The 21,966-nt window shown below is 42.0% G+C and overlaps 1 protein-coding gene across 1 annotated transcript in view; it reads right to left on the reverse strand.

The window, feature by feature from the left end:
* Positions 1-10,313: 10,313 nt before the first annotated feature.
* The window catches only part of AFF3 (ALF transcription elongation factor 3), a 286,394-nt gene continuing 274,741 nt past the window's right edge, over positions 10,314-21,966 (reverse strand). Inside the window, exons 16-21 of the mRNA XM_074149518.1 lie at positions 20,996-21,132; positions 18,872-18,943; positions 16,359-16,452; positions 12,144-12,193; positions 11,799-12,013; positions 10,314-10,435 (exon numbers count right to left, since the gene is read on the reverse strand). Of these exons, the coding sequence (XP_074005619.1) occupies positions 10,314-10,435; positions 11,799-12,013; positions 12,144-12,193; positions 16,359-16,452; positions 18,872-18,943; positions 20,996-21,132 (690 nt within the window). The remainder of the gene's footprint in view (positions 10,436-11,798; positions 12,014-12,143; positions 12,194-16,358; positions 16,453-18,871; positions 18,944-20,995; positions 21,133-21,966) is intronic.

The following is a 21,966-nucleotide window of genomic DNA, read 5'->3' on the forward strand; positions in this document are numbered from 1 at the left end:
ACGACATACGGAAATGAATCTTTGTGGTTTGTTACATAAATAATTCTGGTCATAAGCTGATCTTTGCGTACCTCGCCTGGCCGAGGGACCCTCGCTTAGAAGCTGGCTGCGTGAAAAGGGGTGGTGGGGAAGAGTCACGAGGTGGCAGCATCCTGCCCTGCGCCGTTTGCACGGTCAGGAGGACGGTCGGTGGCTGGACCCCACACTGGGACCGCAGCATTGCCTCTTCAGCCACTGGTGCTACGCGCAGCGTGGGAAACGGGGAGGGAATTAGGAGACTACTGTGATTATTGCAACTGGCTGGAGAAGTAATGACAAATCTAAGCATCCTCTTATTTTAGCCGCCCTGTATTGTCTTCCTCACTCATTTGTTTTCCCCACCCACCTGCAGCGTGCTTTGGTTTTGGATTCTGGATGGTGGCAACTCCATGGAAGAGAGTCTCTGTAGGATGCTGACTGCAACGTGGCCCTGGTCAGCAGACATCACCAAAGTCCAGGTTTCCATCAATAATATGCCCAGGAAGGCAGGGAGCAGCTGCAAGATATAGATGTGTGTGTGTGCAGCCATGATTTGTTACAGCAGTTAACGTCTCCATCTGCCATGGAGTGATGTCCCTGCACAGGAGGACCAAGGATTAGCCTCGGGCTGCCTGGAGAGCAGCTCTCATAATGCTTGGCTCCTCTGCCTTGACTTCCGCCCCTCTGGTTGCCCTCCACGGAAAGACAGAGCCTACCATGGCACCGCAAGCACACCTTAACCCGGCTGCTCTGAAGCTCTCAACACAACACCGCTTTTTCTGCCCCCACTGACAGCAAGGGATGCTGCCTGGCCAGCCCTAGGACCTGCTATGGGGACTGCTGGTCTGCAAGCAGGCCAGGAGCTTTAGCTGGCCCTGGGTGGCCTACAGGCTGTTCATCATGGATAAAATTGCCATTTTCACATAATGAATTGAAAAACGCCACTGAATTTCCATAAAGAAGAGTAATATTGGCCTCATGTGGGCTCACAGCCAACCTCATCTCTTTCACCATCTACAGAAAAAATGTTTCTTCTGTTTAAAGGAAGCCAGTTCTACTTCCAGACAACATATGGGAAAAGTGCCTGCAAGTGTTTAGTAAACTGTAAAATATATTTTCTTGGTATTTCAGTAATCTTAATAGAAGAAAGGTGCACGTTCAGTCCTTGAGAAACTACTTATTTCTTTGGATTTGGATCCAGTGAGTGGGCAAGAGAAGGTCCAAGTCTAAAACCTATGCTTTAAACATCTCAGAAATAAATGTATTTACCTCATACCTATTTTTCTGCATATCTAATCTCTCCCAGTGTGATCTCAGCCCCATCCTGCATCAGCACATCCTAAGATATTTACCAATTTCAGCAGGCACTCTCATTAGCAATAGGCATGATTGTAAACCTGGGGTGGGATTTAGAGCACCTCTGTATCTGAGCTCATCACCTAAATTCCCTTTGTAGTCAGTGGACAGAAAAAAGCACTTCTAAGGTGTGATTTGTTGTGCTTATTTTAGACTTTCAGTACAAGATGAGGTGAATCCCAACTTCTGCCTTTAAATCCGGACCTTTTTTCTCTCCCATTCCACCTTCCCTCGCTATTTAACCCCAGTGAATTGTTAAAAGGCTGATTGTGTGTCCTCAGTGGCCTAAAAAAGGTCCTTGCACAGGTGTGAGACCACCAGGAATTTAGGTTCTACTGCAGGGCCATAAACCAGCAATGCTCATTCAAGCAGATCAGTAACACAATGGTGCTGGGTCAGGAGATGCTGCTGTTTCACTGGGGGTATTTGAGTCACCAACGCTAAGGGCTTTTGGTCCCCAGATTACTGGTCTCTCCCATCCACCTTCTGATGCAGAGCAGAAGAGCTGGTCAGAAATTGTGCATGGAGCCATCAGCACTCACTGTCTCTTCCTCAGGAAGGAACCGAACTCTCTTGCTAGGAATAACGGGAGAAGGTGGGTGCCAGTCCCACAGGTGGGGTGGGAATCAGAAGAAAGCAGAAAGGTCCTGAGCTGCTCGGAGCAGCTCTGCATTGCCCTCTGTCTTTTTTCCCGTGAATAATTTCAGATCTACTTTGTCCTATATTTCAGAAGCCCAAGCTTGGAGATGGGGTTGAGGAAGAAAATGTCTAGAACTGCAGGAAGAGCCAACTGTGGGACCAGGAAGGCAAAATGAAAGGCTGAGGACATAAAAAATTAATTACTGTATTAATCATGACACTAGTTAGCTATGTGTGATTTGCTGGGGAAAGCCAGAAGTCCCCATCCTCCCATACAGCACCTTATGCAAATAGAAGACGGACTTGTCATAGGCAAAGGCAGACCCCCAAAGGGACCTTGACATCCAGAGGGACCTTAACAGACTTGAGGAGAAGACCCGTCTGAACCCCATGAGGTTCAAAAAGGCCGAGTTCAAGGTTCTGCACCTGGTTTGGGCCAAGCCCCAATATAAATACAGATGGGGGATGTACTGATTGAGAGTAGTCCTGCAGAGAAGGACTTGGGGGAACTGGTGGATGAAAAGCTGGACACGAGCCAGCAATGTGCGCTGGCAGCCCAGAAAGCCAACTGTATCCTGGGCTGCATCAAAAGAAGCGTGGCCAGCAGGTCGAGGCAGGTGATTCTACCCCTCTACTCTGGTCTGGTGAGACCCCATCTGGAGTACTGCATCCAGCTCTGGGGCCTCCAACATAAGAAGGACATGGACCTGTTGGAGCGGGTCCAGAGGAGGGCCACAAAAACAATCAGAGAGATGGAACATCTCTCCTATGAGGACAGGCTGAGAGAGTTGGGCTTGTTCAGCCTGGAGAAGAAAAGGCTCTGGGGAGAACTTATTGCAGCCTTTCAATACTTGAAGGGGGCTTATAAGAAAGATGGAGAAAGACTTTTGACTGGGGTCTGTAGTGACAGGACACGGGGCAACAGTTTTCAAGTGAAAGAGGGTAGATTTAGATTGGACATAAGGAAGAAATTTTTAACAATGGGGGTAGTGAGACACTGGAACAGGTTGCCCAGAGAAGTTGTGGAGGCCTCATCCCTGGAAGTGTTCAATACCAGGCTGAACAGGCTTTTGAGCAACCTGGTCTAGTGGGGGGTGTCCCTGCCCATGGCAGGAGGGTTGGACTAGAGGATCTTTGAAATTTCCTTCCAACCCAAACCATTCTCTGACTCTGTGATAAATCTAAACTGCAAATGAAAATATAATTTTTCAATACAAATATTTTCCAAAAGGGAAGTAAGAAAAAGACTAAGAAGGACCTGTCCTTTGGTAAATGTTATCTATATCTAGCTTGTTCCTGCAGGAAGTGTTTCCTTTCATGTCTGTTGACAGGGTGAGAATTCCATATCTAAGAATGTCAAATGGAAGAGAAACGGATAACTAGTGCTAAGGAAGGAAGGATTTGTTAGTATTGCCTGAATAACATTAACAGCAATGGAAACATTTTCTTGATTTGACTTGTATTCGATCCTTGGTGAAGTGCTTTTTTGATGACTTCTAGAAGTAACGTCTCAGAAAAGAGCTGGGATTTTGACCTGGGCTTGCTGGCTAATGATGGTGTGATTTGGGAAGGTAATTCCATGACTATTGTGCTCCCAACATATCTCTGACTTCCCAGCTCAGTTACTGGTAATATGCATCACAGACAGACACACATTTTGTTATGAAAGAGACTTTTTTAAAAAATGTTTCTTTAAGCGACTAGTCCTCTCTGCAATGCACCATTCTAAAAGAAAATTTCCGTTGATTTGAAGTTATTTGAAGCTGGATCTGGAATAACAAATGATCTGAACACTTCTGAGGCTGCTACGAGAAACAACTGGGGAGGCAAATTTCTTTCACAGAAATACAAAGTGGCTCAAAGATATAAAAAGATGTTAAATTCTTAGGATGGCTAAGCAGCACTTGGTTAACCTACGGTGTTTGTCCCATTATGTACTGTTGTGATTCTTCCTCTCTACCAGGATGAAAGTTATAGATACTCTGGGAATGGCAATTTCACCTAGGCTGTGACTCACCTCAGTGCTAAGCACAAGTTTTATGTACTCTGGCGCTTACATTGAGAGCTTACATGGTATTTAAGGATTTTGAGGGTCTTGTAGCTCTGGACTCAGGGGTGAAATTCATCCAGTGTACTTAACAGCTTTTTCCATAGCTCTTCTACAGCACTTTCCTTCTGAGGATACAAAGTCATTTGCAAACATTAATTAATTCTCATAAAGCCCTATGAGGCAGATAAGTGTTAAGTATCCCTCTGTTAGTACATATGAGAAACATGAGACCTGAGTGCCTTATGATCCACTCTGTTCTCTATATTCACTCCCAAAAAGGAAGATGTGCCTTGGGACAGAGGAAATCCCCATTTTTTTGACATTCTCTTGTTTTCCTTGGACCCTCTGGAGTCCTTTAAGGGCAGCAGGGATGAGGCTGGGATTCAAGCTACAGCATGCGAGATTCAAGCTACACAGATCAGAAGAGAGAGGGAGCCTTGCTATATTTGCTGCTGATTTTGTAGGGGAAAGCAAGGCCCTTTATGCATCCTGTGGGTTTCTTGCTAGATGTTCCAGCACCCTGTTTGAAAGGTAGCTTGGGCTGCCAAAGTAGAAAACACTCCTGGAAGTGCAGGCATACTTGAGGACTACCAAGAGCAATAGAGCCAGACAGCAAGTGGAAGCAGAGGAATTGCTTGAAGAAATAGCCCCAGCTGAATGTTGTCTCTTTCACCAAGGAAAACCATAGTCTTTTTGAAAGAATGACGGAGCCTTGGGTGCTCCAAATCTTAGATTTTTTTCCTTCTATGTAGCTTTCATGAGGTAAGCACAAACAGGGCCTAAAGTGACTTTCCCAGTTTAGAATTATGGAATTGTCTAGGTTGGAAGGGAACTTTAAGATGAGTCCAACCATCAACCTAAACACTGCCAAAACCACCCCTAAGCCATGTCCCTCAGCACCACGTCTACCCATCTTTGAAATACCTCCAGGGATGGTGACTCAACCACTTCCCCGGGCAGCCTGTTCCAATGGTTGATAACTCTTTCAGTGAAGAATTTTTTCCTAATATCCATCCTAAACCTCCCCTGGCACAACTTGAGGCATTTCCTTTTGTCCTATCACTTGTTACTTGGGAGAAGAGACCGACCCCCACCTTGCTACACCCTCCTTTCAGGTAGTTGTAGAGAACGGTAAGGTCTCCCCTCAGCCTCCTTTTCTTCAGGCTCAACAACCCCAGCTCCCTCAGCCTCTCCTCATAAGACTTGTTTTCCAGACCCCTCACCAGCTTTGTTGCCCTTCTCTGGATACACTCCAGCACCTCAATGTCTTTTTTGTAGTGAGGGCCCAAAACTGGACACAGCATTCGAGGTGCAGCCTCACCAGTTTGTTAACCTTAAAAACAATTTACAGCATGGCAACCAGTAACGATGGAAACAGAGTCTCGGCCTTATTGAAGGCAAATGGAAGCTTTATGAGAGACATTGAAGTAACCAGATTTTCATGCTAACAATATTGGGTGAGAGACACTGTTCTCCAGTTTTTGAGACAGACTAGACATAAGGTCATCCAAATGCTCTTCTGAATGCATTCTGACAAATTTATCCATGGTTACATGCCTTCCCAGTTCTTCGTGCACAGCACATAAGCTAATGTAACAATTATGATAGTGATCAGACCTACCACGCCTTTTTAAGACATGAAAATCAGACTAATTCTCTAGTTTCAAACACAATGAGTTCAAATATGTGATGTAAATGCTAACAAAAAGATACCAAAACGAGAGGAATGTTAGGTCTGCACCAGCCAAACTTCTATAGTTATCTCAACAAGCCCATATTCTTCAGGCATCATTTGTATTTCTATTGTGCTAGGAGATTTTATTCTTTAGTTTGAGGATTCTCCCTGACTGGGGGAGGAAAATGTTGCTATCACTGTGAAAAAGAAACATTTCTTTCTGACGTATTAAACATTAAGAGGATTATGTAAAGGCAAGGCATATTGCAGGAGGAGATGTTCTTAATATAGCTTTGACCATGAACCCATGACCCTCTGGAAAATTTAGGAGAGTTAGAAAACCTATTGCTTCGACAATCTTTTCATTTAAAATTTTTTTTCTTGTAAAAAGATCAAGGAATTCATCCACTGTTATTTACATAAAATTCAACCTTTCCTGCTTAAAATCATGAATCATTCAATGTCACATCTGCAGGATATCTGAGGCAGATGCCATTAATCCAAGTCATTTCTCAAATTCCAATTTCATTTGGATTAAAACCTACAACTAAGTCAGTGAATAGTATATACTGTACATGCGTTAAGGCTGGTGACTACTAAAGTCTCTTGGGTAGATAAACTAAGCACAGATTAGCCAGGTCTAAGTATATATCCTCATCTAGGGAAAAAAGGATATCCTGAAATTTCGGTGATGTAGATTTGAATCAGTAGCCATGAAAAATGGTTGAACATTTGTATTACAAAAGAGATACTATGGCACAGTCCCAAAGGTGCATTTTTTATAAATTAATTAGCTGCACAAATTATTTTGATAACAGTTACTGCACTTCTGAGGTGATATGGCTGCTCAGTGATGAGTACTTGATGATCAATGGTAGGCACTAGTAATATCCTTCATGCTGAGTGACTTTTATTACTATTTAGATTTACAGTATATACATATGTGTTTTTATCTACACTTAGGGCTTGATCTTCTTAACCTCCTTTACCTAAGGTCCTCTATTCACTATAATCTCTTCCTTTGGAGCCCTGTGATGTTTGGATAAAAGAAGTAGGCAAACAAGGGGTTGGGGTATCCTGCCATGCAACAAGGAGGACTATGCTTGGCTTTTGGCCACACTTGAACCTCTGCATATGCTTTGTTCTTACTTGTCACTCATGCCACTATGGAATACTATAAAGGATTAAGGCCAAGGGGTCTGTATGATCTTGCTGTCTGTGAGGATCCTATAGGCTGCTATTTGTTGCATCCACCTGCAATACATGGTCCTTTGAATCCATTCCCATTGCTTTACCTGATTCAGAAGGCTCTGTTTGTAAGCAATCCTCTCCCTCCAGGAATAATCCTTCTGGGTTTGTACAGAATGACTACTTTCCCAAAACAAACCTGAATGTTGCTATGGTGTAAAGAAGCCTGCATGTTCCTGGACTTTTAAAACAGATGAAAACAAGACAGTGTCTTTCATGGAGCCTCAAAGAAGGACAGTCTGCTCTGGTCCCATCCAGAACACACAGAGCACCTTCAACTCATGGTGAAGTGCCTAAGACTACTCAGGTTCTTAAGGGGGAACATATGCTCAACTGGACCAGACCTAAAAGCCACATGCACTTTTCCAGACCAGGCCCTAAAAAGATGAGATGAAGTATTTGCTGTCACCATGCCACATTCAGTCATCTAAAGAGCAGCAACCATATACAGCAAATAGTCTGCACAAAAGAGTATTGTAAATAACCTCACCAAAATAATCATAGCTGCAAGGAACCCTATGTAGAGAAGGCCAAAATCTCTAATCCATGTCTACATCCATATGTCTAGTTGGTTTAAATGGCTGCTATTTCATCCTGTTACACCACCAGAAGTTAAGGCTCAGTGTGCTCATCAGACAACACAAATGATGCCAGCACAAAAGCTAAAAAACCAGTGTTTTTCCTTGGAAGCAATGGGTATTTTAGCTGGAATAATTCAATTTAAGAACAATGTACAAGAAAGGACAATCATCTACAAGAGATCCTTAGTACTTGGAAATGTTACAACAGGACAGCATTAATTCTTGTGTTTCTTTGAAGTTTCTTGACATATTACATCCATATAAAGAGTTCATCGTGATTAAGAAAAATATCCTGATCTTAGTAAAATAAACATGCTTCAAAGTTCCATATTTGAAACTCAAATGCCATATGTGCAATAAAATTAAACTCCATTTAAGGCAAGTAATATATGTCACTTCTAAAATTTCTCAACATTAAATAGCAGTAAGGGCTCCCAAACCCCCAAACTTATCTGAAGATAAACATCATAGGCACCGTCAAAGAAAACAGAAGCTAATCTAACTGGAATTTCACTTTCCTGATCTGAGGAGAAATCCCACAGTACCTTCACATGGCATTGAAGCAGCTGACAGAATCCATTGCTACTAGAATGGTAAATCACAACAGACTTCCACAGTCGGAGATCAGGCAAGTGATAAACAGAAAGGCACCAATCAAGCTCTCCATGGTACTTGTGACCAAATAAATTGTGTTCCTTCTGGGGTGGGTAACAGCCAGAGTTAAGAGTGACAGGAGGACTTGGAGGATGTGTAGGTTGTCATTTAAAGGCAGGTCCGTGTTCACTCTTAAAGCCAGCCATGCTGTAACACTCAAGTCCATGCTAAGAGGTGATCACAGCCTGAGCTCAGGACTTCTCTTGAGGGGGAAGTATCTGAGCACCAACGGGCACATAAATATTGGCCCAGGATGGCTTGGGGCTGAGCAGTCCCTCGGAAGCTACCCCACTGAGGCTGCTTCAAAGTGTGAATGCTCCGAGTCTGTGCAAGAGCTGGAGTTATGGTAAGCAGCCTTGACAAAAAAATGCAGGTACGTGGGGCTCGATGTGCTCTCAAGCCCGCTCTTTACCACAGGGTACATATCGCCTGTGTTACCAAAGATGTTTTAGAAAGAGAAAACGTGCCGAGTTGTTTGGTATCTTTTTTTTTCCAAAACGCAGCTCTTCAAAAATGGAGGGGGCTGAAGAAAAGGCAGCAAGGACCAATCAATCAACCACTGATATCAGTGGCTACTTCTACTTGTATCTTCTACTGAAAGAGTCTTTTGTACTTACATTTCCTTCATATATAAGTAAATTAGATTAGAAAACAACAATCAAAGGATCCAAACAGCGACTCAGACAAGAAAAGTCCATTGAAAGTCACCAGAGCTGCTGACTTGAGTAAAGGCTGCGAACCTGATTGCAAAAAAATATATTTCCAATACAGAAAAAGAAACCTAAATGTGTGGAAACCTCTGAAAATGAACAAAAATGCACTGAATGCAAGTACAGTCGATATGAACTGGCCTTGACCTCAGCTGACCCAAATTAAACTCCAATTATTGTGGGATTAATTCTTCTGGCATGAAAAACATAGCCTGTCAACAGGAACTGAAAACATCCCATAAATCAAGAAACGTTAAAGCCTAGTTGAGGATTATGCATGAAGAGTGAGAGGATTATGATAGGAAACAGTTCATAGCCTGATGAGCAGCAAACGCAGCTTTCCAGATAAAGGAAATTGCATGTAATGCTCCCATACAGCCTAGAAGAAAATGCTGCAAGCTTCTGCTAGATGAAAAAGATATGAAAGTCCAAATCTGTGGGATGAAGCCTTCCCATCCAAAGCCAACAACTGTTATAGGTATCTCTCTGTCTCCCTGTGTGTTCGCATCTGAAATTAACACATTTTCTTTTCTAAGTGGATTGCAGTTTGCCATATTTTTTCATTTATCTATTTACTGACAGCAACAGAATGCAATTTCCCACCATCTCTTTTAAGCTCTTGCTATCAGCATATCCGTTTTCAGGCTTTTTGCTTGATGCTGTAGGTTATTCTGTTGCTGAGGAGCTGAACAAGAGGTAAAGTTATTTAAAAAGACAGGAGATAAAGAAATGCATGCAATTTGTTGAAACTTACTGCACATGAAGGAATGCCGGCTTTCTCCAGCTTAATACGGACTACACAACTCCTCTGTGTGCCCCCGTGGGGAATCAACAGGGAGACGGCACATTAATATTGAAACGTCTGTGACGTGTCCATGGTCACAGTAAAAGTTCTCCATGTCTATGATTTACCCTCATTCATTCCAGTTCAGGAAAGCCCTTGTGTATGTGCTTAAGCTTTGCTGAAGCCAACAGGATTTCAGTACAAGCTTAAAGTTAAGAATCTATTGAGAGCTTTCCTGAATAGGGATCTGTGCATATTGCACTTGGTTCAATCAACCCATGAGATTTTGGTTTCTAAGTTTTTCAGCACACGAATAGTAAGGGTACGTTTTGTGCATTAAGATCAGTTCTTTCTAGTATTTCTAGTGTATGAAAATGTTTGGAGAGTGGTACAGAACAATTAATTCTGAAGAGACATCATTGTATATTGTACATATGCACACATACATGTCTACACTCAGAAAAATTTTGCTCAGTATTGGAGAAATATTCACCTTTGTTTGGATCAATGCTGTGGTTGACTATTTCTGTAGCACAGTGTCCAGAATAACTGAATTATCCACGAAAGGTATACTGTCCATGTGAATGGCACACAGTCATTATGACAAGTGGGCGCTATTCCGCACCCAGTGAAGTCCTTGTTGAGTGTACTGAACTAAATGCTCCATACTGCTGTGCAAGGTGATAGGTCCCATCAATGCATCCAAGTCGTTAAAAAAATCTACAGGGGGAAAAAAAATTCAGCATCAGAAGAGCGAAGCTGTATTTGCTACTTGTCACCCTTTAATAGATTTTATTCTCTTGCAAATTGAGTCAAGATGAACATTTCATGGGAATGAAAGTTTAGTGCTGGTGAGATTAATTTTAAAGCCCTGTGGTTCATGATGTTACAGGCTGATGCACAACAATTTTCTTTTTAAAGAACAAAACAGCGAGTTCTTCAGCTTTGCTTTTCATTAATTTCCATTGAGTCTTGATAAAGCAAACATATGCTGGGCAAGATTTATTTTGAGATTAAGGACAACTAAATCAAAAAGTCTACACGCAAGCATCTATCTATAAATACGCTCGGTATCTAAGCTACTGTGACAGACAAATAGAGGCCTGTACAACATGGTCATCCCTGCCTAAAGAGTAATTTGGCTAACTAGCCATTAAGGACTAAATTCAGTTGCCTGCTTAGAGGCATGTAGTGCCCACTTAAGATGCCCTCAGACAGTTCATAAGTACAGCCTGGACTGGGAGATCTAACACAGGACGTACAGGGGACTTCTGGAGTGGCAGTGCAGGAGAGGATACCTCAAGTAGCATTTGGTAGCTATGGTTAGGCAACTGAATTGTATCCCTGTGTCCCTTTCTGGGTGAACTGAACAGCTCTCCAAGCTCTGCTGTTTGTACTGAACAAAGCTCCATCAACTGCAATTGGAGATTACCCCCCCAGCTCATATATACACACTTATGCTTAGGTGTCCTCGTTTTGATTTGGATCCTGCCCATGTCCCTGCCTTAAATACATAAATTAGCCAGAAAACCAAAGAATAATTTATTCTCAAGTCAGGTGCTGAGGCATTTGCTCATGGAAAGCAGTTCAGCTGAGAGAAGTTTGCTTTGAAGAGGGAGTGAGGCACCTCGATCCCATCTGTGTCTGCTCAGATTTGGGGAGGGCTAGGGGCTGTTCATTCCTTCTGCAGAAAGGAAGCATGCTCCTCCTTTATGACATGGTCTGGCTAAACACATTCCATCCAGCTCCATGACTTTGTGGGGCAGGAAGCTGCCTTGCCTCCCACAAACCTTTCTCTCCAGAGTAACACAGATGGCAGTGAATCCTACCCACAGCTATGTCTGTGACCTGTCTGTCACCAGTCCTGATTGGCCAAATAAAGAAAAAAATTAGATGCTTCTGAGCGAGGCAGCTATCAGAATTGCCTTTTGGGGCTGTTTTGCAAAAGACTAGGAGCAGACTGAAGAAAAAATCGCCTCTGCAGTCCTACTTTGCAGAGAGGATTCCTATCAAAATAGTTATTTGCCTGATCAAAATCATGTGACAAGTCTTCTAGAATAGTCCATTGCCTTGACTCACGCACCTCTGTTTTCCTTGGCCAGGTTGTCAGCCATCTCCCAGTAGTCATAGCTGTGCAGGATGCTGTTGGTGATGCTGACGTGGTTGGCGGCCATCTGATGAATGCGCTGCGGGATGCTGATGATCGGAGACGGGGAAGGGGCCCCTGTGCTCCCTTGGGATCCTACAGAGCTTACTGGAGAAGGGCTAGGTGACATGGGTGATGGAGTTCCTGTGCTCCTGGAAACAGATGTTAATACAGTTACTCAAAAGGTGTTGGGATTAAAAACATGAAAGTATCCGAACATACTGCAGGTAAGAAAATATAATTTCTGACTGTTAATCTGATGTAAGTTTCTGTGCCACTTACTTTCCACTGGCACCCCAAGGAGATGGGTTCTGGGCAGCTTTTGATGAATTCTGTAAAGGAAAAAATAATACACAATGCATATAATTTATAGAATACTATGAAATGAAGAACATTAAACAGTACAAAAATAAAGAAATGTAAAGAAAAAATTGTGGAGATAGAAGAATTTGAGTCTCATGATGCAATAAGCCCACTCAGCCTAGTTTGCGATGAAGCAGTGCTGCAGCACAGACTCAAATCACAGTCTATTGAACACCCTGGGACGGGGGATGATTAGGAAAACATGTTAGTAGAAACTGAAACTTTTCACAGAAATCCTGGGAATTCAGAAGAAAGCGCTGCCAGGACTCTTTGTGAGGTTTAGGCAGGAATTCCTTGTGACAGAGAAAACCAGAAGAATTTCCTCCTACTCTCCTGCCCCCAAAGACAAGTGAGATTCTCCTAGGACCTGAGAGACTGCAAGTCTGCTCAGCCTGGCTGACCACAGTGATGTGAATCTGAGGCTCCCTCAGCTCAGATGGGTGTTTTAACCACCAGGCTCATGAATCTCTCTCACGATTGCTCCTCTAGGAGCTGTTCCCCTTAGTCTGAATACAGCAACATTCACAGGACCAGAGAGACTGCATTTGTAGACCTGTGGTTCTTCTAGCTGAAGGGCTCCCCAGAAGCCCCCAGAAGGGGACATTAGATCATTTAGTGTGATCTCTTGTACACCTGCAGTCATTAAGACTCCCACTGGTATACTGTGCTTAGGCTAAAGAATTAAATTGCTTGAGACTACCTTGTACAAACCCTATGTTTACAGAGTAGGAGACATTCAGGTGTCCGCAATAACTGAAACTGAATAGCTAAAATGATATTAGTAGTTAATCTACAAGAGCTGGTGGGTATTTACTGGCAGGTTCCTGCCCATTTGACCCAAAACCTCCTTCCCTCTCCCAAGTGACTGATTTAATCCTGGGCCTGTGAGAAAGAAGAATGTAAAAACCAGAAGTCTAAGAAACAAAACTTTTCTGGTCTGTCCCAGCTGCAGCCTCATATTCAGCAATGGCCAGTTTTTAATTCTGCAGAGAAAAGTGACCTCCTTGCAGCCTCCCCTGGAACCATACATCCCAATAACTGTGTGCTGGGGAACAACCCTCCCTTCTCAACAACCACAGGAGACCAAGTGAAGTTGTGCAGCTCCAGATCTGTTTACGGATATCATTTAAATACAAGGCTGCAGGTGTTGCAAGCTGCAGGAGGTACAAGCGTTCACAGCAGTACAAACACTCTTGGTCTCCCATGGCTTAGGAAGGAAAAATGATAAAAAAGGGGCTTTAGAGCTTCACAGATTTCAAGGCCAGGAGCAATCCTCCAGGATGCTCAATCCACAATTTCCCTTTTCCACCAATCATAGAACTTTTACCAGAAGCTTTCTTGGTTTTTTTGTTTGTTTGTTTGGTTGTTTTTTTTAAAAGGATAGCTAGTCATATAGAAATCCTAAGACACTATTTATCCTCCTTGTTCTCCTGTGTCCTGCATCCAATGTTCAGCAGGCCTCACAGTTAGGAAAACAAGTTCTGTTTCAGAGCTTCAAGACTTAATTTTCTTAACTTCAGTGCTAGCTTTTGGATTTTGTTGGTCCAGTTCCAGCAATACTGTATGCCACCTGGTATTATCAGCTGTATCTATCTATATATGTATCTCTGTATCATATCTATATATGCAATGATTACATCCTCTCTTAATCTGCTCTGCAGGAAGTTGGACACATCTCCTGAGCCTCTCTTCAAAAAGTGTGTTTTCTCAGTTTTGATGTGTCCTCTGAACCGCTTTTGTGTTCCCACATCTTTCATGCGCACACCAAAACTGGCTGTATTTTAGCAGTGGTCACATCAGTGCTGTGTGTGCCCTGGCATTCTTCCTGCATTTTGACACTGGGCCTTCTACATCCCAGGTAAGTGGGGTGAAAAATAAGCTCTGGAGAGTCCCACAGGGGGTTATTCCTTCAGTGGGTTTTCTTTTTTCTTTTTCTTTTTTTTTTTTTTTGGCAGGAAAGGCTGAGGTGTGAAAGGGAAAAAATGAAAAGTTCTCATTTACCATCCTAAATAGAACCAAGCTGGGAATCCTCAGCGTTTGCTCCTTATACAGAAAAGTTTCTTTTATTTTTTTTTTTTCTTTTCTGATCTGTCTCAGAACTACTGGCCTTCATCTTTCTAGTGTAGTGGAAACTGAGTACATGTTATTTACTTACACAGTTAGAGGCAGGAAAATATGAAAATTGACGTGAAGTCAAGGATACTTCTGCTGTAAATGTAACCAGCCTCTGCCTTACTGTACAACTTCCCACAGCTTTTTTTTCTCATGATTTAGGTGTATTACTCCAGCTTCCTCTCAGTTCTGCACCAGAAAGGTAGGGGTATGGATTCTAAAGACTGTAATGTTGTAAGGGACCATTTCTTATCCCACTTTGTTTAATACTACCCATTCTCCTGATTTCTTTATGCTCTCAAGTATGTCTAGCCCCTGAATACCTGTGGCTTCTTTTTAATTCTCTGCTGCATTAATGTTTTTTTATAATGAAAATAAAATACTTAAAAGAAGATTTAAATAATTTTTTTTATTTTCTGAAAGAAAAGTGTGTCTAATTTTACCTGCAAATATGTGTGACAAGGTTTAAAATCTTTCTTTGATTGATAATATATGTGGAAGTGCTTAATGCAGTCAGCATTTCACGTCACTTGGTTCTGAAAGCTTTTAGATATCAAATATGAAATGAGTGGAGAATTGGCTTGTTTTCCACTGAAAATTATAGTAAATGGATTTTTTTTCCTTTTTTTTTCTCTCAAAGGTGAGAATACTTTCTAATGTGAAGCTACACTATCATTAAATCAGCAGGGGCTCTGCAAAAAACCAAGCTCATCTTGGCTATAGCAGAGTATAAGTCCATTTTATGTTTGCTGTGAAACAGTTCTGTCTTCTAGTAAGAGACATTTTACATGGTTGAAAGCCTGACCAGCCTGTTCTTAATGCAGGTATTCTCTGAACTGGTAAAGAAAAATAAAGTGCTGTAATAGGCACATATTTCTTTCCCCTGAAATCAAGTCATTGTTAGAGAAACATAACATGTTGAATTATATATTGCTAAATTTTTAGAAGCAATTACAGTGACTTCAATTTCAGTTTGACAATAACAGATTTGTCAATTTCCTTCACTGTCTTCATGTGTTCAGAATCTGGTCATGAGCATTCATGCTTGTATTTGAATTTTATTATTAACAAAATGTCAAAGGATGGATGCTTTTCATTTCAAGGTACCTCCCTCTGCAAAAAAACCCAACAGATGAGACCTCTGTTCAAAGACAAATGGCCGTTCAGGTCCCCCAAAAGAGTTTGTCTTAAAGCTTGTGCTCTGTACAGCTTGTGCCTATGTATTTGTATGTACATATTATTTTTTTTTTTAATTAGAAAGATAAAGGCTAGCTTTGTGTTTGGAGATGAAATGTTCGATGGACTGACTGCTAGATGAGCTCTACCTGAAAGGTTTTGTTCCTTGAGATACTTTCAGAGAAAGATTACATTACTTTGAATGACTTCCTGTCTTACTCAAAATAACCAGGCTTTGGACCTGGCAGAGAGTGGAAAATGGAAGCAGTAGCAGGTACAGCAAAGCAGGATGGGGAAGCTAGCAGTGCCATGTCAAGTACATGGCAGGCAGTTTGGTTGCCCTCTGATGCTTTCATACAACTCCCACTGAAGTCAGCGTGGGCTGTTTGCCAGTTCCTTGGGTAAGGACACATCCCACTGCACTGTCCTACTTATTGGTGCTGCTAAGTGGAAGCCCTCAGCTGAGGGCTGATCTAAATCAAAGTCTTCAACTCACAGGTAGTCTAGTGGGAAGTGTAATCCTGGAGGGGATCTTAGAGCAAAATCTGCAAAACCTATTCGCAACAGAGCTGGATAGCACTAGACAATCGACCAAGACTAATACCTGTTTGTTAGTACAATAAATTTCTCATCCTTCATGAAGGGGCATGGTGTGTATTTTGCAAAGAAGGGCCCTTGTGAAGACAGCAGAACTGACTAGAGATCAGGTGTTGCCATGGGAGTCTACAGTAAAACTCTACTGACTTCACAGGGGAAGAACTAAGCCCAGCACAGCTACTGTTTTAGTAAGATGCTGTATTTCCTATAATGACACACTGATCTAAAAACATGTCATAAAGAACGCACCTTGAAATACTCAATAAGCGCTTTCGAATACTTGACTGCGTGGTCTCTCTTGAGTCGGAACATCCTCCAGTACAGAAGGGCCAAGCAGCGGTAACTAGAACAAAAGGGAGAGCAGAAGGTAAAGTATGCCCCCTGAACAGAAATCCCAATTAATTATCTTAAATTCTCAAACTAACAGAGTGGAAGGCTGACAGCATCTTGCTTACGTTTTTTATCACCATTTGTTTACAGTACTTTGCTCTTTGCCATGGATTCATGAGCAAGGCTAGGTATTACAGCCAGGACAGGTCACATTGACAAATGCTACCAGTGAGGTACCAACGAAACTGTACTCAAAAGGGTTTGCAAGGTTGGGTTCCCAGGTCTTGATTCTGACTTGAAGTCTGCACACTTGACCAAAGGCCTCTCCGACGTAAAGGTCATTACAGGCCTGGAACTCAACATCTGCATTTTTTTTTCTCTTTCTTTTTGCAAATGCAAAGGCAGCCTTTTGGAGTATCTTATCCTGGGGCTTTATTGCAATAGCCTGGAGCCTGTATATATTGAACTGGAGTTATAATGGGTGTATTTTGTGTACACTCAGTGGTCTCTTCCAGCAGCTAGAGATAGCTGGGAAACCTCTGAGCTGCCCAGATTTCACCAGCCAAGCTCCTCTGGGGGAAACCAGAATGGAGATTGTGTTGGACCCTGGAGGCTATTCCTAGGCCACCTGCCTGACTTGTTCCCCAGATGAAACCAGTAGTAGGCTGAAAAACTCAATGTGCTATAACTGGAAGTGTCTGTCCCCGTGCTCCTTGTTAGTCTGCAGAGTGCCACACACCTTTAATGCTATGTAATTAAATGAAAGTAATAGCTATTAACTATAATTATACATCACAATAACTGATATTCAGCATTCAAGACACACAAATTCTTTCCTTTGCTATTGGTTTAAGGTGTACTGGTCTATTTTCTGTATCAAGAATGACCACCACCTTTTCCCAGCAAGCTTTTTGATCAGCAGGTGTGGGATTGCCCCGCAGTGATGCAGCTTTCGAAGAAAAAATCTGGTGTGTTTTGCTTTTCCTTTGGCAGCAGAGGCCTTATTTTAAAAAGGGGCATTTAGTCTCAGAGCCAACCTGAAGCACCAGAAGGTGCCTTTGAGTTTGGAAGCGCAGGGTAGTCCCCATCTCCAAACCTCAGCAAACCCCTCGCATTAGCATATTGCTTTTGAAAAAAAAATAAAAAATAAAATCCCAGCCAGGGTTTCTCAGCCGGTTTGTCTCCCGTCCTGAAAGCACAAGGTGAATTTCTGCCTTCGGCCGCTGGAGGACAGTCTCTGCTTAGGAGAAGCGGAGCCGGTTGCGCCGGGGAGCTGGCAGCCCGCCCGGCGGGCGCTGGGAGCAGCCAAGGGGATGCGGTGGCCTCGCAGCCACCATAACTCTCCCTCTGTCACCTTCACAGGTACAGCACATATGCAAATGGTGTCAGCTCATCTGCTGGCTGGCAGACGGTGAGTTAAGATTGCTATTCATCGCCCAGAGAAGGCACCGTCTGCTTTCCCTCGCGTTGACCTTTCTGCTGAAACAGATGCAGCGGCTCCGTGAATTTGGATGCGGTTCCGCACACGCTGAAGCGCTCCGGCAGTTCTGAGAAGCCCTTCGTAATATGGCTTTATTATTATATATTTTTTTTTAACCGCTCTTCAGTCATTTTCCCACCTAAGCGTTTTTAAAGCAATTGCCATGAAGGCATTCCGTGCTCCTCCCGATGGCACAGTAAACCGGTGACAAAGAAAGGGCATTTTAAAAAAAATTGCATCTCTGAATATTTTGTTCTTTTTTTTACACAAATAATTAATTAGGACTCCTTATTTATGGAGGCTAAAGATGCATTTCATTTGGATTTTTAACAGATGGTTAATAGATGTTAAAAACACACTTGCTGATTGCAAATGTCCACTTACTGAGAATCAGTAACCATGTAATAGGTATTTTATGTATTAACTATATAGATACTAAATTAAAATTTGATTTTAATAGCATTTTAGTATTTTACTAGCAATGAGCAACCATCCTATAGAATCTAAGGTGCATGCATGTATATCTAGAAGTCTCAATTTAGAAGGTAATCCAAGAGGCTTAATTATTGCCATCACCATATCCCCCTTCACATAATGTAAATATAATTTATGATTATTGAGCCTAAAATGTCAGCCACAAAAGAAATTACTGAGCTATTGGTACAAAAGTACATCACTCATAAAAACAACAAACCATCAGGCATTTAAAAATTAATTACACTGACGCAGCATAGCTGACCTGTCACAGTCAATAAGTATGAATTGCTTATTTACAGAGACAGAATGCAGACCTGGTACAGTGATACAAAGGCTGGACCTTCCCAGAGCAGAAAGTATTCTCTTAATTTCAAAAGACAACATAATCCTATCTGGCTTTGTCCAGCATTTGATTTTCAAGAACTGGCGCTCACTGCAGAAAAGAAGCCTTTTGAGGAAATCTTGATCTACTAACCATAATGCTGCCAGCTGTTTGTCTTCTGGAGTGGCGTTGGGGCCTGAGTGGGTTTTTAGTCTCACTGCATACCTTAAGCAAAAGGAAAAAAGCCAATGTAAGTTAACTGAGACAGCTTTATACTACTGATCGGAGAGCTAAGTTGGCCAATGTCATTTGATCTGCTCCCTTATACATATTTGCTCAAGTTACCAGACATATACGCGCTTTTTCTGCTTGTGTTTCAGAGCTGTTTTGCCATCAGCGGTGCCTCCCTGTGCTCTTTGAACAGCAGTAACTCCCTTGAACATCCATCAGACCAGAGGGGAGCCCAGCTGGTGAGGTGATGCTGTCCTACCAAAATAACTTGGCTGCTGTGGAGACCCAGTTACACAGAGTTCATGCAGGAAGGTTTTCACAGCGTTTGAAGGCAGACAGCAGCCTGCCTTGAAGCTGGTGCTGCCCTCACCCTGCCAGTTCTGAGCGTGTCTACCCAGATTTGCTCCTCTAAGCAGAGCACAGCAGAGGGGGAAGATGTGGCTCAGAGCTATTTTTGCTCGTATGACATTACATTCAAATTCTATAAATATTAAACATCTACAGAGGTACCACTGCTGTTTCAAGAGCGTATGTGCTATGCAATCACAAATTAGTTTCTGGAAATCTCAGCTTCCAGCTGAATGCCTGAACAATGGACAAGGTGAGGACAACACACAGTACTTCTGGGCTCGCTTCCAGAAAAATACCTATTCCCTATAATTAGCTGTTCGTGTTTTTTTCTTATCTTTGCTTTCAAACTTCAATCCTGATATCTGTGCAAAGATTTGGTATGAACATTTTGTTTCAACAGGCATACCTAGCAAACCACTTATTTTTCTGAGCTGCTGCAAGTGAGATCAACAGCAATTCACACTACAACACAACCACAGCTACACACATTATTGAAAGCCATGGATCTGCAAGCAAAATTCATTTCCAGAGTTAGGACCATATATTTAGTACCATGAGAAAAGACAGGGCAGACAAAGAAAGAGCTTTCCGCCTTTTGAAAAAAAAAGAAGGGAAGAATTGCAGAGATGGGATGTGCTATTCTCTTACTGAAAAAAATATTTTATTTTGTTTAATAACCTTCCAGTTAGAAGTGGCCTCAGTCCACTGAAATGCATGAGAAGACAGCCCTAAGTGGAATAAAATGCCAATGGAATTGTTAACATGTAAGAAAATATTCACATCAACACCAAGTCCAAAAGAATGCAATTGTTTTAGAAGCTTTTCTTCATTATGAATATGATTAAAAGCTAAAATGTTTTCCTTCCTATGAACTTAGTCCTGATGAGACCTGTGTGGTTGACTGTCCTGCAGAATGATGCCATGGTCACTGACAGTCCAGCTTTCTCCACTAGTGTGACTGGGCTCGCTCTCTTGCGGAGAGATTCACTCAGCTGCTGGGATGATTTTGATCTTGTGGTCAATGACCTACTGACATTGTCAATAGTGTTAACTATTACTACCGCCTATAATGGAGAAAAGGACTTAGGAAACAAACTTTCTTCATAGGGACTGCAGGTGGGACTGAATTCTAGACTGTCCTGTTTGGAGAGCCATGAAGGTGACTAAATGTAAGGGGTAGCTTTAGTATGAGCTGGACTGTTTTGGGGACTCCACTGGCTACAGTAGGAGCGTACACACCGAATGGACCTTGAGTGTCCATTTTTCTATCACCGTTCACATCTTCTTTCAGGTAACCTTTAAAATGCAGTCTTAAACACGTTGCAACATTTTGCAAACTACCACTCCATGAGAATGTTTTGGTATTATGTATTATTATTTTTCTCTTTTGAGTAGCATGGGACTTATATCACTAAACTCTTAAAGTAATTTGCAACTCAAGTAATATGAAAAGCTTTGGGGTTTTGTTTTGGTTTTGTTTTGTTTTGTTTTGTTTTTCCTTTGCATTCTACACAGTTTCCTGATTTAATTTCCACAGAAATCACAGATAATACATACACATTACATATGACTGACGAGGCACTTGGGAGGACTTCACTTCTCCCCTCTTCCTGTATCTAGGGAATTATGTGATAATGTAGATGAGCATGTTTGCACAGACAGAGTAACCCCTGAGGTCATCTCCTCCCTTCCTACCTGATGAGTTCAACTGTTTCTGAATACATTGTATAAGGGGATTTAGATTCCATTGGGCCTTGTTCCATTGCATTTCCACACTCAATAAACGATAGTGCTGCTTCTGCATAATTCAGTGCCTTTCCAAACTTTTCCACCTAGAGGGAAAAAATAAGGACACAGAGAAATAGTGTAATCATCAAGATTAGGTTACATTTGATGGGATTTTCTCAACATGAATTGTAAACTTGACACAAGTTGGTATGTCTTCAGCTTCATAATTTTTCTTATGAGAAAGCTAAAACCCATCAAACCCTGTGCACCAGTGAAAATCGTAAGATACAGAAAGCAGAGCTGAAAAAAGCTACAAGATGTTATTTCGTCCACACTCTTGTGTCCAAAGAAGGATCAACTCTGCCTAGGACACTCCTGACAGATGTTTGTCAAAAATCTTCCAATGCTGGAAATCCCACAAACTCATCAGGCCTTTTGTTCCAGATTTCATTAAAAAGGGTTTCACACGTCTTTACAAATATAGTCTGTCATCACTCAACAAAAAAAGGTAATGATTATCTTAAACTAAGAGAATGAGAATTAAATACTTATGACTGCTAACTCTTATTCAAAGGCTCATCTCTGTTCTCAGGTCTTCTTTATCCCTATCATTTTCAGCACTGCTTGACCACACTGTCCTCTTGTCAGGAATTTGCTTGCTATATCTTCCTCCTCTTTCAGGGACTGCTCTGCTCCCTTGGCTTCTTCTGCCATTCTTCTTCCTTGCCCCATTCCTTCTCCTATTTTTGGTACTTGTTTGATTCTGTGTGTGCATTTGTGTACTTATATGGATATATAAGCATATATGTCCTCAATGATGGTGTATATGCAAATATGCACATAATGTTCATATATGTACACTTACATACCACTTTTCTGCTCTCAGAATTTCATTTTTGATGTAGATGGAGATGAATCATACTAATACCTCTCTGTCC

The sequence above is a fragment of the Numenius arquata genome, chromosome 1 (genome assembly GCF_964106895.1).
Source record: "Numenius arquata chromosome 1, bNumArq3.hap1.1, whole genome shotgun sequence".
Lineage (NCBI taxonomy): Eukaryota > Metazoa > Chordata > Aves > Charadriiformes > Scolopacidae > Numenius > Numenius arquata.